This window comes from Pristis pectinata, chromosome 11 (genome assembly GCF_009764475.1).
Source record: "Pristis pectinata isolate sPriPec2 chromosome 11, sPriPec2.1.pri, whole genome shotgun sequence".
Lineage (NCBI taxonomy): Eukaryota > Metazoa > Chordata > Chondrichthyes > Rhinopristiformes > Pristidae > Pristis > Pristis pectinata.
The window spans coordinates 28,253,690-28,268,560 of record NC_067415.1 but is presented as its reverse complement, the minus strand read 5'-3'; the positions used below and the strand labels follow the sequence as shown (position 1 = coordinate 28,268,560).

Below are 14,871 nucleotides of genomic sequence, written 5' to 3'. Positions count from 1 at the left end.
CCCTGCACTATCATTCACCGCTCATCTTGACAATCTCTTGATTTCACTATAACCCATGCCCCTCACCAACACCTGTTTCTTGAGGTTATTGTTCAGTGCCAGCTTCTCATCTACTATCTGTACCATTCACATTGATCTCAGAATACTTGGCTACTTAAAACAGAAACCATAATTCAGTTCTTTTGTGTTGGATCTTAATACTGGCAAGAACTTGTCCATCATCCATTCGACTCAAAACAAACACAGAAAGAGGGTCCTGGTATCACTAATCTTTGTCAGCAAATGTGACTGGTATCTGAAACACTGACAGTTAACAGCAGTATGATGTAACACAAAAGCAAAATATTGTGGGTGGTGGAAATACAAAATACAAAATAAAAGCATGAAATCCTAGAAATATTCAGCAATTCAGGAATCAAGGTTAATATTTCAATGATCATTCATCAGAGTTCACACCAGAATGATGTAACAGTACCTTCTCAAAACACAGCTCAATTAAAAGAGGCTGAATGAATGTGATTTCCATTCTGCTTAAGGAAGTTATACTATTTAGGCTGAAAATTAAGAACAATTCTACTTTCATGGAGAATTAACCAGCAAAATCAAAACCAACTTAGCAGAATTCTGGGAGAAATAGTCACCTACCTTTGGAGTTTTAATCAAGCAAAGGTAAGGAAATTTAAAAAATGGCAAAAATAGTGGCCATATGATGAAGCTTATCTAGATATTGCCATTTAATGAAAACTAAGTGTATTTCCTAAACTTTTTTTTTGAAACCTTCAGTTTGGGTTATACATTACGAAGTCACAACTCATCAGAAAATGACAAGGTTAACCAACAAATTATCACCAATCCGAACCATTTCTTTTTCACCTTAGACATCCAATCTCGCTATAGTTCCATGCCTCACTCAAGTCAGTTGTTGGCTCCCTTCTACTTCCTTGAGGAGACGCAAATAGTCCTCATCCTCCACCACCCCCCTCTGTTTGGTTCAATCTGTCTGTGTACTGCACAACTTCTCTTTTGACTCTACTGAGGTGCTTCAAATGCAAGGCATTTCTTTGGAAACCCATCGGGGACTGACTTACATAGAACATGTCGAACATTCTTTGTTGTATTTTAATTTAAGTTTTCATATGCCTTTTCTCATCTTTGATTGCATTGGTGAGATCCTCTGATCTCAAACTGGAAAATGTTATGAACTTCGCTTCCAATTTTTTGCCTATCCTCATCTTTACATGGCTGATCTTTTTCAACTCCTCTCATCCCTCTCCTCTATGTCTGCAAACAGGCTATTGATCCACACAGTAAAGCTCCAGTAATCCAGCACACTAGGGACTTTGGTAACACCAGACTGGGAGATCTTCCTGACTATTGGATGTTATTCAATACCCCAACTCACTTTAATTCATTTTTTTTTTATTTTGAAAGGGACTGTGGCAAACATCATCTGGTGAGCCAAATTCCAAGCCATTAGGATTTCCGAATGGTCAGATAGTGAATTATTGTAGTTGTACTGTATGTACTATAAACCCACTGACTCTCATAACCACCTCAATTGCATTTTCCCCTAACCTGTTTTAAGGACTGTATTTTATTCTACTAATTCCTCAGTATCTATTGCATCTGTTCTAATGATGCGATCTTCCTTACCAATGCTTCCAAAAGTCTTGCTTTATCTCAACAAAGTATCCCCTTCAGTTATGGCTGACGTAACTATGGACCATGTCTGACCCATTTCCCACACTTCTATTTTCAACTCTCCCTTCCCTCCTCAAATTATGAAAAGGTTTCCCTTTGCTGATCTTTCAGGTCACCGGCCTCTATTAGCACAAGATCATTTGATTGCATTTCTGCTACCTCCATACTCATCCGAGCATTCCAAAGAGACTTCACACTGAAATGCACCTTTGTGCCCTCCTCATTCACCAACAACAGCTCTTGCCCTTTCCACAGCACCTTCCCATGCAAGAACAGTATATGCAACCCTCTCCCTTCCAACTGTCCAGACCCAAACACTCCATCCAGATAAGAAAATAATACACACCCACTTCTTTCAATTTAGTATGCTGCTTTCACTGCTCACAATGTCGACACGTGTACACCAGTGATGTAAAATGCAGATTGACTGCTTTGCACAACACTTCTGTTCAGTGTGCTATCATAACCCGAAGGCTCTGGCCGCCTATCATTTAAATTTTATATCCAACTCCAATCTCCTTTTTCTTAACCCCTTCACTGTTCCACTGAAACCCAATGCCTGCTTGAAGAACTGAACATCCTTCGGAGGCACTTTACTGCCTTCTGGACTCAACAAGTACAGCAATTTCAGTGTGGGCACTGAAGAACAAAGCATTTATAACATGATGAGATGCTCTGATGCAGAAAAGGTTACAGAGAAAACTGGGGAACAGATCAAACAGGGATTTGAGGATAGAGCCAGATTGTCAATGTAATGGTTGGGCAGGGCAAGTGGAGAAGCAATAGCCAGGAGTCATGAGGTCAGAATCATATAGCAGTGAGCCTTCATTTAGAGCAAAGGTCTTAGCTGCCTTCTCAAGAGGGGCTGCATTAGGTTAACATCAGTCCCCAAGCACAGTCAAGTAAATCTCTGTAGAATGGAACTTGCCATTCTGCAAAAGACACTTATGACTTGTAGAAAAAAAAGAGGATAGAAAGGGACCAAACACTTTTCCTTACTGGTCTCCACGTTGATGTCACACTGCTAAGATGAATGTTCGTGTATTAAAATCCTGCCTTTGCACACTCTGGGAAAGCAACTTGTGGTGGTCCATAGCACAGCAGCGACCAAAGGTTTAATACATCAGGAAAATTCATAACCAGCTAGCCAGAACATCAGTAATTTACCACCTCCTTAAATGTTTCTGACGATTAGTTTAAATTTCTGTTAAAAATAAGATTTCAACAGAGCCTCCCCTCATTTTTACCTCTTGCACTCCATCCGTCCTCTCACCAGTCCCCCTTCGTTCCCCACCCCTTCTAAACGCAGAGTTGAGGTCACAGTCAGATCAGCCACAATCTTATTGAACAGCAGAGCAGGTTCATGGGGCTGCGTCCTACTCCTACTCTTAATTCATATATTCTTATGTATGGTGATCCCCAGTGGGGAAACACGAGATCAAGATAACTTTGCTACTTGTGCCACAATAGTTTGACTCAGCTCTCCAAGCACACATCCAAATATGATGAAGCTTTCTGCATCTACTACTCTTTCAGCCATGAGTTCCAGACTACAACCACCAATTCAGTGGAAAAAAAAATCTTCATCTCCTCTGTACTGCCTAATTATGCTACATTAGATTAACATCAGTCCTGCCTGTGCTGTACTGTCCTGTTCTATGCCCCTAGTTTTCAACCTCTCCAGTAAAGGAGAATAGTCATTTCTATTTACGTGCTCTACAGCTTCAAAATTTAAAAGATCTCAAATAAGTCTCCTCTTAGCTTTCTCTGTTCCAAGAAAACAATGCTACCTCATCCAATTTTTCATCATTCCAACTTTTCAGTCCCAGCAACAACTTCATGAATCTCCTTTGTAAATTCTCCTCTGCAATCACATCTAACCCATAACATGGTGACCAGAACTAATATGCACTACTCAGGCGGAGGCCTGACTAGTATTGGAATAGCATCACATATGCTTTTTTTTAAACCATCTTATTTACCTGTTTTGCTTCCTTTACACATACACTCAAGTCTCTCTGCTCTTCCGCACCACATAATATTCTGACAACTATTGTATATTCCTTTGTTTGGTTGCACCTTCCCATGTGTATGACCTAACACTTCTCTGGATTAAATTCCATTGCCACCTTTCTGCCAAAGTCACCAATCCATCAATATCCTCCAGCAGTCCAAGGCTTTCCTCCTTATTGTCCACAAAATCAACTTCTGTTTCATCTCTAAACTTGCTGATTGCGACCCATTCATTCGTCTAAATAATTTTTATTACAAAAAGCAAGGGGCTTTGCATTGACTCCTGTGGAGTCCCACTGTTAACAGAATTTTAGTTACGAACATACCAATCAGTCATTACTCCTTCCTGACTGCCACTGAGCCAACTTTTTTGATCCAATGCACAACTCTACTTTGAATCCCTGGGTCATTTAATTTTTTGACCCTGGAGACCCTGCTAAAGTCTACCTAGAATCCATGTTAACTATGCCTTAAGCTTCCCTCATTAAGCCTCTTTATTACCTTCTCAAAGAATTCAATCACATTAGTCAGAAATGACCTTGTAATTAAGCTCAGATATTTAAATGTATGGAATTTTTAGAATAATTAATATAATAATGCAGATTTTATATCACAAATTTTACTGGTGGGTCAAGAAATGAAAAACTGAAGTGTGCTGAAGTGCACAGACAGACCTATATTAATTGCAGTCTCTTGTTTATCGCCGGTAAGGACCCATATTTTGATTCCAGCTTTCATTAGTGTTGAGATGGTTTCGGGTACTCCATTCTGAAGACGATCTTCAATGGCGGTTGCTCCAAGTAGCAACAAGTTCTGAAAAATGTATTAAAAAAGTTATGTTGATATTCAAGTTTACTTCATGTAAGCAATTTCTTTATATTTCATTGAATGAAACTGAGATTAATAGGACTGATTTTGTCCATGCCTATATAATTACCCTTGTATGTTTTGATATGTTAAAAGTCTAGTTGAAATGGAAGCTGCTACCATCACAGGAAACTGAGACCAATTTATTTATTACTACAAGTAGAGGAACTCAGTGGGTCAGGCAGCATCTGTGGAGGCAGAGGGATGGTTGACGTTTCGGGCTGAGACCCTGCATGAGGGCCACCACTATTCCTACCACTGAAACCAAACAACAACGGTGATGAAGGATTAAACTGATATTCCACGCTTCCAGGTTTTACTGTCATGCCAAATGTTCACTGTTCATGAGAAGGAACAGTATTCACTGTTCAAGTTTTAAACTTACTTATACATGAAGTATTCTTGTGAAGATGCTCTACTCATTTTTAACATACCAGTATTTTCTTAATTTATCAGAAGATATTTCTCTTTTATTTGGTCTTCACATAGTTAAAAGTTATAAACATTTTTTTAAAACCAAAGCTAATGACAGTTTTCAGTTTCAAATGTTTAAACAGTGCTGCACTCTACTGGAATATAATGCAAGTAACACTTGCTTAACATTAAAATCACAACATGGAAGCAGACCAACTAGTGCATTCTGTCCTAATTCTCTTACATTTAACTTTACACCTATGTCAGCTAGTTCCAGTCCCCTTAAAAATTGGAAATTGCTTGCTTCGTCACAATATCTATCTCGAGCATCCACTTCCTTGTTTTTGATAAAAACAGGCAAAATTATTCATCTTTTTTGAATTGTTTTTTCATAATATACAAAAGCCTAGTGAACCCACACTGGTCCCATCTCCCTAATTATCATCCTCCTCAATATGGAGTCCAAAACTTCAAAATGCTCCAACTGCAATTTTAAAAAGGTATTCCATCAGCATACCAATATATCCTGACATATATTGTACAATGTCTTCCACCCTCATTTATGGGAAGTGTGCCAATTGCCGAGGCTAGCATGCACATCTCATTCCTGTTTGGCTGTGTAAAGGATCTAGTGAGCTGTCATTTTGGACAGCAGCAGTCCTCTATGTGAAATTACTCCTACAGCCCTGTGGAAAATTGAGGGGGACCTGCAGGTGGTGTTGTTCTTATGCATCTGCTGTCCTTGTCCTTCTGGATGGTAGAGTTTGAGGGTTTGGGAGGTGTTGCTGGAATTGCCTAGGGAAGTAATTACAGTGCATTTTGTAGATTGTACAACTTGGAGTAATAGTGCATTAGTGGTGAAAGATGTGAAAGTTAGGATGGTGGATTGGCTATTGATCGAATAGGCATCTCTGCACTACACGTTAAGCAGCTTCTTGAGAGTCATTTGAGCTACAGTCATCAAGTAAAGTGAGGAGAATTTAATAATATTCCTGACTTGTGTCTCATACATATGGTAAAACAGTGGATATGTTACTGGGCAAGCAGTGGAGTTCTGGATCATTGACCCAGAGACATGGGTTCAAATCCCACTAAAGCAGCTGGGAAAATTAAATTCAATTAAATATAGAATTTTTGAACAAAAAGCTACTTTCAATTATCTAAACTACCAGATTGTCATAAAAGCCTACAATAAATACAGAAAATGCTACATTTGTGGTAAGAAAAACAAGTTAACATTTCAGGTTAAAGACGCTTTGTCAGAACTGGGAAGAAAATTTTTTAAAAACTCATTAATCTTCAGGGAGGGTGGATGAGTGAGATGTCTCTAATATGGTAAAGTGAGTGAATGGGAGACGTTAGAGAATGAGAACATAGACAAAAGAACACAAACAAAAGAATGTGGGAGATGTAAAGTGCAGAACAGGAAGACGATATCACAGATACAGACACAGAAATCAAGTTATTTGAACTTGTAGACCTCAATATGGAGTCCAGAAGGCTGCAGCATGCTGCGATGAGATGCTGTTCTTCAAGCTTGCATTGGGCCTTATTGTAACAACGCAGGAGGCCACAGACAGATAGGTCATAAAAACCCCATCTGGTTCACTAATGATCTTCAGGAAAGGAAATTTGCCACCCTTTTCCAGTCTTGCCTGTGTACAACTCAAGGTTCACCCTTAGAGTCAGAGTATGGAAACAGGCCGTTCGGTCCAACTGGTCAATGCTGACCAAGATGCCCACCTAAGCTAATTCCATTTGCCAGTGTTTGGCCCATAACCTTCTAAACCTTCCCTATACCTGTGTTTTTTTTATTTTATAAGAGTTATTGTACCTGCCTGAACCACGTCCTCTGGCAGCTCATTCCACTTACAAACCACCATTTGTGTAAAAAAATTGCCCTTCAAGTTCCTATTAAATCTTTTCCTTCTCACCTTAAATCTATGTCCCCAAGTTCTTGATATCCCAACTCTGGGAAAAAGAAAGTGCATTCACTCTATTTAGGCCCATCATGATTTTATACACCTCTATAAAATCACTTCAGTCTCCTACACTCTAAGGAATAAAGTCCTAGCCTGTTCAACCTCTCCATATGATTCAGTCCCTCAAGTCCTGGCAATATCCTTGTAAATCTTTTCTACACTCCTTCCAGTTTAATAACATCTTTCCTATATCAGGGTGACCAAAACAGTACACAGTACTCCAAGTGTGGCCTCAGCAGCGTCCCGTACAACCGCACCATGACCTCTCAACCTTTATATTCAATGACCTGACTGATGAAGGTCAGCATGCCAAAAGCCTTCACCACACTGTCTACCTGTGACCTCACTTTCAGGGAACATGCACTTAAACTCCAAGATCCTTCTGTTCTACAACACTCCTCAACGCCCTACCATTCACTGTGAAAGTCCTATCTTGAATTGACTTTCCAAAATGCAACACCTCGCACTTAACTGAATTGAACTCCATTTGCTACTCCTCAGCCCATTTGCTCAGTTGATCAAGAACCCCCTGTAATTTTTGCTAACCTTCTTCACCGTCCACTATACCACCTAGTTGTGTCATCTGTAAACTTACTAACCATGCCTTGTACATTCTTATCCAAATAGTTGATACAAAAGACAAACAACAATGGGTCCAGCTCTACTGCCCTGCCCTCATCGACCTTCTTGGTCACAACATCAAAAAAAAACTTAATCAAGTTCATAAGACATGATCTCCCATGCATAAAGCCATGCTGATTACCCCTAATCAGCCTGTTTTTCCAGATGCATGGATACCTTATCCCTCAGAATCCTCTCCAGTAACTTACCTACCACAGATGTTAGACATACTGGCCTATAGTTCCTAGGTTTTTCTTTGCAGCCCTTTCTAAATAAAGGCACAACAGCCGCTACCCTCCAGTCTACTGGCACCTCACCCCTGGCTAACAATGATGCAAATATTTCAGCCAGGGTTCCCACAATTTCTTCTCCAGCCTCCCACAGTGTTCTTGGATATATCTGGCCAGACCCTGGAGATTTGACTACCTTCATACATTTTAAGACATCCAGCACCTCCTCTACTGTAACGCAGACTATCCCCAAGACCTCCCCATTAAGTTTTCCAAGTTCTCATGTCTTTGTGTTTTTCTGCATGGTAAAAACAGAAGTATTCATTAAGGATCTCGCCCCTCTCCTGCGGCTCCACGCAATGGTGTCCCCTTTGGTCATTGAGGGGCCCTCTTCTCTCTTTAGTTACTCTTTTTCCCTTAATATACTTAAAAAATCTGTATGGATGCTCCTTAATCTTCTCTGCCAAAGTTATCTCATTCCTTTTTTTGCCCTCCTGAATTCCTTTGAGTGCACTCCGGAATCCACTATACTCCTCTAGGGATTCACTTGATCCCAGCTGCCTCTATCTGACCCATGCCTCCTTTCTCCTGGCCAGAGCCTCAATATCCCTCATCATCCAGGGTTCCCAACTCTAACCTTCACTCTAACTGGATCATGCGGACCTTGAGCTCCCACTATCTCCCCTTTAAAAGCCTCCCATTTGCCAGAGGTCCCTGTCTGCAAACAACCTACTCCAATCAACTTTTGCATGCTCCTGTTTCATACCGTCAAAATTTGCCTTGTCCTGATTTAGAACTTGAACCTGTAGACCAATTCTGTCCCTTTCAATAACTATTTTAAAACTAATAGAACTATAGGCACTGGTCCCAAAGTGCTCCCCCACTGTCACCTCAATCACATGCCCCACCCAATTACCCAAGAGTAGGTCGAGCTTTGCCCTCTCCCTAGTAGGACCCTCTATCTCTTGCCTGAGGAAACTTCCCTGAACACACTTAAATTTCACTCCAGCTAAGCCTTTAACAGTATGGCAGTTGCAGTCTACGTTAGGAAATTTAAAATCCCCTACTATGACAACCCTATTACTCTTGCAACACTCGACAATCTTCCTGCATATCTGTTCTTCTAATATTTGGGGGCCTATACTACAATCCCAACTATGATCATCCCCTTCTCACTTCTCAGCTCACTCACAAAGCCTCACTGAATGATCCTTCAGTAATTTCATCTCTGACTACTATCATGATGTTCACCTTAATCAAAAATGCAACTCTTCCTCCTTTCTTTCCTCCACCTCTATCCCACCTAAAGCACCTGTACCCTGGAACATTAAGCTGCCAGTCTTGTCCCTCCCTCAGCCATGTTTCTGTAATGGCTGTAACATCCCAATCTCATGTAGCTATCCACGTCCCGAGTTTATCTGCTTTACCTGTCAGACCTCTTGCATTGAAATAAATAAAATTTAATCCGATAGACCTTGCTCGCTCCTGCCTGTCTTGTCTATTCAATTTGCTGTCATTGACTTCTGTATCACTTTCCAGCCCCTCATTTGCCTCCCTGCTGCTTAGGATCCCACATTAATTGTCTCCGCAGTTCTAAAGTGGATATCTCAGACTACAGTTACATATTGATCAGTTGGTAAGATAGGCAGAGAATGGCAGACAGAATTCAGGATGCATTTTGGGAAAACACAAGACTAGGGCATACACAATGAATGCTTATCTCCTAGGGAATGTAGAGGAACAGAAATGTATAAATGGTGTACAAGTTCAAGGATCCCCGAAAGTAGCAGCACAAATAGATAAGGTGAAGATGGCAGCATACAACATATTTGCCTTTTAAGCTGGGACAGAGAATTTAAGAGAAGGGAGGTCACAGTACAACTTTATAAAACATTCACAGCTGGACTACTTTGTGCAGCTTTGATTGCCACACTATAGGAAGTAAGTGATTGCACAGGGGACGGTATAAAAGGAGATTTCCCAGGATGTTGCCTGGGATGGAGTATTTCAGTTATGAGGAGAGACCGAACTGGCTGGGATTGTTTTCCTTGGAGCAGAGGCGGCTGTGGGGCTGGAGGACCTGAAGGACCTGATAAAGGTTTACAAAATTACAAGGGGCTTAGATAGGAGAGAGAGTAGGAAACTCAAGTTGAAGTTCAAGTTCATTGTTGTCATAGGCATACATATACAGGGTATAAATGCCATGAAAATTAGCTTTATGCAGCAGCAGCACAGTACATTACAAGACGAGGACAAACACAAGTTAACACACATTTAAATTAACATAAATTGTACATAACTTACACGTGCAAAATAAACACAATGGCACTCGTGCAAGGCTGACAGACAGAAAAATAATATATAGTTCAAGGTAGTATTAAGGTTTTTCAGATTGGTTCAACAACCTGATGGCAGCGGGGACAAAGCTGTTGTTGAATGTTGAGGTGTGGGTCTTCAGGCTTCTGTATCTCCTGCCTGATGGTAGCATTGGGAAGAAGGCATGGCCAGGAAATTATTTCCCAAAGCAGAGGTGTCTAAAACAAGAGGGCACAGGTTTAGGGAAAGGAGCAAGAAGTTTGGAGGGGATCGGAGGAAGATTTTTTTCAACCAGAGGGTGGTTGGAATCTAGAACACAATTAGTGCATGGTGAAGGCAAATATTCTCACATTTCTGAAGCTACTGAATCACCAAGGTATAGATGGCTACGAAGCAAGTGCTAATAAATGGGATTAGTACAGATGAGCGTGTTGGTCAGCATGGATATGGAGGGTTTAAGGGGCTGTTTCTATGTTGTACGAGTCTAATCTTATTTTGCGTGAGGTACAATTCCAGTTGGTGGGGTTTTCTCCTTAATTGCCACTGACTTCAGTTTTATGAGGGTTCCATTATGCCACACTTGGCCAAATTCTGCCTTGATGACTCTCACCCCATTTCTGGGATGCAAGTCTGGTCCACATTTAGACCAAAGGTCTAATGAGGTCAGAAACTAAATGGCTCTAGTGAAACCTAAATCAAGCACCTGACACAATGCCACTTAATAGCATTGTTGACAATTGAAAGTAGAATGATAGTTGGTCAGATTGGATTTGTCCTGCTTTCTGTGGGACGGATATAACTACACAATTATACATACTGTTGAATAGATGCCAGAATTATAACTGCACTACCTCAGATCACACAGTGGCATGGATAGTTTTGGAGCAGCTCCAGCAATACACCTAGCATTGCCTGATAGGCTTTACTTTATTAAGCACTTGATGCAGATTGGTTGTTTTAATACGGATATGATACAATGAACACGCAATGAAATGTAGCAGTAAGTGCTAACAAAATTATTTTGTATGTATTATTTTCCTCACCAAGAAGGAAAATCTCCACGCTAAGCCATCTTTATTCTCCAGTAAAGAAAGCAGTGAGCCAGTCTTCCCTCAGGCTGCTGCATCCACTTACCTTCAGCTTCTACTCTACTGCACTGAAGAACTACTTCAGCAACACAGGTCCCTGAGACCAGATTCAAACTGAAAGCAAGTTCATCACCATTTGTTCATAAACATCAACAGCTGTAATAGAAGTACATCTTTCCTGCAGCTGGTTGCAAACCTGGCAATGTTACTTACTAGATACAGCCAACTAAGCAAGACAGGCCTATTGGGGCCTAGCAAAAGACTCAGGATAACAAACAAGAATCTCTGTAGTGCACTAGAGCAGGTCAGTGTTGAGTCAATTTCTTTCATGCCCTCCCTACTTCCCAATGTGGAAATACCAATGCTGCTACCACATACTATCAACAGGAGTACTTGCAGAAATATAGCAAAAGTCAGCTCTCACCTTTTCAACGAGCTCATAGCATTGCTCAAGCTTGGTGGCTCTGTTCTGAAGAGATGTGCTGGCTTCATGATAAATTTGTGCCCACTGCTTATAGTCATGAAATTCCAGGTCAGTATATGCAAAACACAATGTCCTCAAACCTGAAAAGAAGTTAAAGCCTCTTCAACAAAAAAATACACAAACCATGGCCATAAATATACTTAAGCTCATTCAAAATTTGTCTGAGAGAGAAAACTAAGTTATTCTAGGAGGGGGTAAGGGAGCGAATGAACAAGAACAAGCAACTTGGGGGGTGGGCGGAGAGGGAGGACGGAATATCATATACAGGTCTGGTTCCTAAGAAAGGATAGAACTGTGATACAGGGATTGCAATGAAGGTTCATTAGATTGATTTCACTGAAGGGGGGGGGGGTGGTGGGGGCCAGGGAGGTGGGAGACTAATTACCCTATGAGAAGTGATTAAACATCAAGTGGGTTGGGTCATATAGTCCAGAATTTAAAGAACGAGCGGTGATCTCATTGAAATAAAACACAGTTCTTACAGGTCTTGACACTGTAGATAGAGGGATGGTGTTTTCCCCTGGCTGTGGAGTTCAAAACCAGGGGTCACAGATTTAAAACAAGCAGTCAGCCATTCAGAATGGAGATGTACAGAATTTTCTTCATCCAGTGGGAAGTGAATCTTTAGAATCTCATGCCCAAGATGGCTGTGGAGGTTAAGTCATTGAGTATATTCAAGACTGAGATTGGTAGGTTCTTGGACATTAAGGTCATCAAGGGATATAGGGTTAGTGCCAAAAAAGATCAGCCATGTTTTCATAGAATGGTAGAACAGTGTGGGAGGTTCAAGTGACCTGCTGCTGTTTCTGTATGTTCTTATGTCAGAGAATACACAAAAATAAAGTGCAAGAGGAAAATGTTTAAAAAAAGATTTCACTTCTTCTTAACATATAATCATGCCAGAGCTCTGCTTAGGTGGCCAGCTGATTAGTTAAGATAAAATGACTGTTGACCTCTGGAGGGAAAATAAATATCAGTTTTGTTTCCTTGCCTTATTTTGATCTGAATTGCAGCTTTTACACTCACACTCATGGTATGTTTGTAAGATTTAATCTGGAACGGAACAATATATGGCAATTTCTCTCTCGTCTATTTCCACTGCTTCTCATAGCTCATACATTGCTTGGTTAAGAGCTGACAAAACACATGCTGTATAAATGAAGAAAAGGAGAGAGGCAGGCAGCTCATTTAAGCAGTGCAATAGATTACCTGCTCAAGTAATCAAGTACCTGCTTATCTTTCATTTACACCATAAATGTGGAGCAAACATCAGAGAATGATAACAACATACCAAGTGAATGAATTTTGAAACCAAAATAAACTAAACCGATACTACTATGCAATGATTTTTTAGCCCTGCTAACAAGGAATGAACTTCGTTAGCACATGTATTTTGCTGGCTATAGTAAAAATACTATAATTTTATTCCACAGCTAGTTTTAATCCAAGTTTCATCCATATCATAGGGTGCATTTTATTTCAGAGTTTCCTCACCTTCTGCAGCAAACTGATCAAGATGATTCAAGGTCTGAGCTCTGTAATTTGACAATTCAGAAAGTCTTTCAAAAATGACATTGTCCTGTTAAATAGCAAGACATTTATTTAGTTCATCTTTCAAATACCTTGTATAAATTCTACATTGTGGTAGGATGATATTATTTGAAAATGAAAACTGTTTAGAAAATTTAACTAAAAACTATTGTAAGTTATTAGACTGAAGATCTGCACCTTTGGAACATTAATCAAAAACACTGTTCAAAATGAGGGCCATTGCAATGTTTTTTATGAATACGTTTTTGCCAATAAAAGACATTTATCTGTGCAGCTTCTAACTCTAAGAAGTGATAATTAACTGAGCAGATCCAAAGTTCTGAACATGTTGTATGGTCACCCACAGAACAATTTGACCTCTGACACTGAAGTCTGCATTTTAGGTACCAATATTCAAAATGTTCAACCAAATAATAGAAACTTTCTGGCTCTCAGTTAGCAAGCCTTAGTCTATATCATTTCTTTAAATCTGCTTCATTCCTCTCTTCTCCAGTGATTGTATTATGCTGTTAAACGTTCCCGAAGATGCCCTCTGTTTTTGTCCAAACCTGGCAAATCAGTATCAATGAGATATTCCACTGTCCTGATCAGGTGCAATCTTGATAAATGAAGAGAAATGAAAAGAAGCAATCGGGAGTTGAACTAACTAACTCCCAATCATCCAATGCTAACTGAGATCAACCATCTATCTCACTACAACCATAGATGAAACACTGGAGTTTCTGGATCTAAAAGCCTCAGTATGCCACTGTTCAATGGAAATTCCTAGTCTCTGAAGTGATATACTTGGAAGATATTTTTGGACTCAGGAGTCATACAGCACAGAAACAGGCCCTTCCGTCCATTATCCCCATGCCAACCATCAAGTAACCCATCTGTACTAATCCATTTTACCAGCACTTCATAGCTTTCAATGCCTTGGTGATTTAAGCGCTCATCTAGAAACAGAAGCTTCCTGGGCTACAGAAGACCTGACTTACAGAAATCTTACCTGACTTACAGAAATCTTACCTGACTTATGGAAATCTTACCTGACTTACAAAAACCTATGCAAATTCTCCATTAAATTTTAGAAGAATTTTTCAAGACAGGAAAGTTAGTTACTGAAATGCCAACATCTTCAGGAGTTATGGAATAGTCTTTAATGCAGGCTTTGGAGAGAGTACAGAAGAGAAGGTTTTATCAGGATACTCCCTGGATTTGAGGGCATGTGCTAAAGGAGTTGGACAAACTAGGGTTGTTTTCCCTGGAGCAGTGGAGGCTGAGGGGAGACCAGATACAAGTTTATAAAATTATGAGAGGCACAGATAGAGTAGACAGCTGGTATCTTTTCCCCCAGGGTTGAAATGTCGAATACTGGAGGGCATGCATTTAAGGTGAGAGCGCGGAAGTTCAAAAGAGATGTGCAGGGCAAGTTCTCTTTTTAACCACAGAGTGGTGGGTGCCTGGAATGTGCTGCCAGGGGTGGTGATGGAGGCAGATACAATGGAGGTGTTTAAGAGGCTCTTAGATAGGCTTTGGAAACTGACAAGGCAAAACTCTTCCTTTGACACTTGTAAAGTAACTTATCAAACAATGTAACATCCATTGACACTCTAATTTAA

General features: G+C 40.3%; 1 protein-coding gene across 1 annotated transcript in view; it reads right to left on the bottom strand.

The window, feature by feature from the left end:
- The window catches only part of atp8a2 (ATPase phospholipid transporting 8A2), a 371,705-nt gene that overhangs the window by 179,057 nt on the left and 177,777 nt on the right, over positions 1–14,871 (bottom strand). Inside the window, exons 23-25 of the mRNA XM_052026103.1 lie at positions 13,211–13,295; positions 11,657–11,796; positions 4,389–4,527 (exon numbers count right to left, since the gene is read on the bottom strand). Coding sequence (XP_051882063.1) covers positions 4,389–4,527; positions 11,657–11,796; positions 13,211–13,295 — 364 coding nt within the window. The remainder of the gene's footprint in view (positions 1–4,388; positions 4,528–11,656; positions 11,797–13,210; positions 13,296–14,871) is intronic.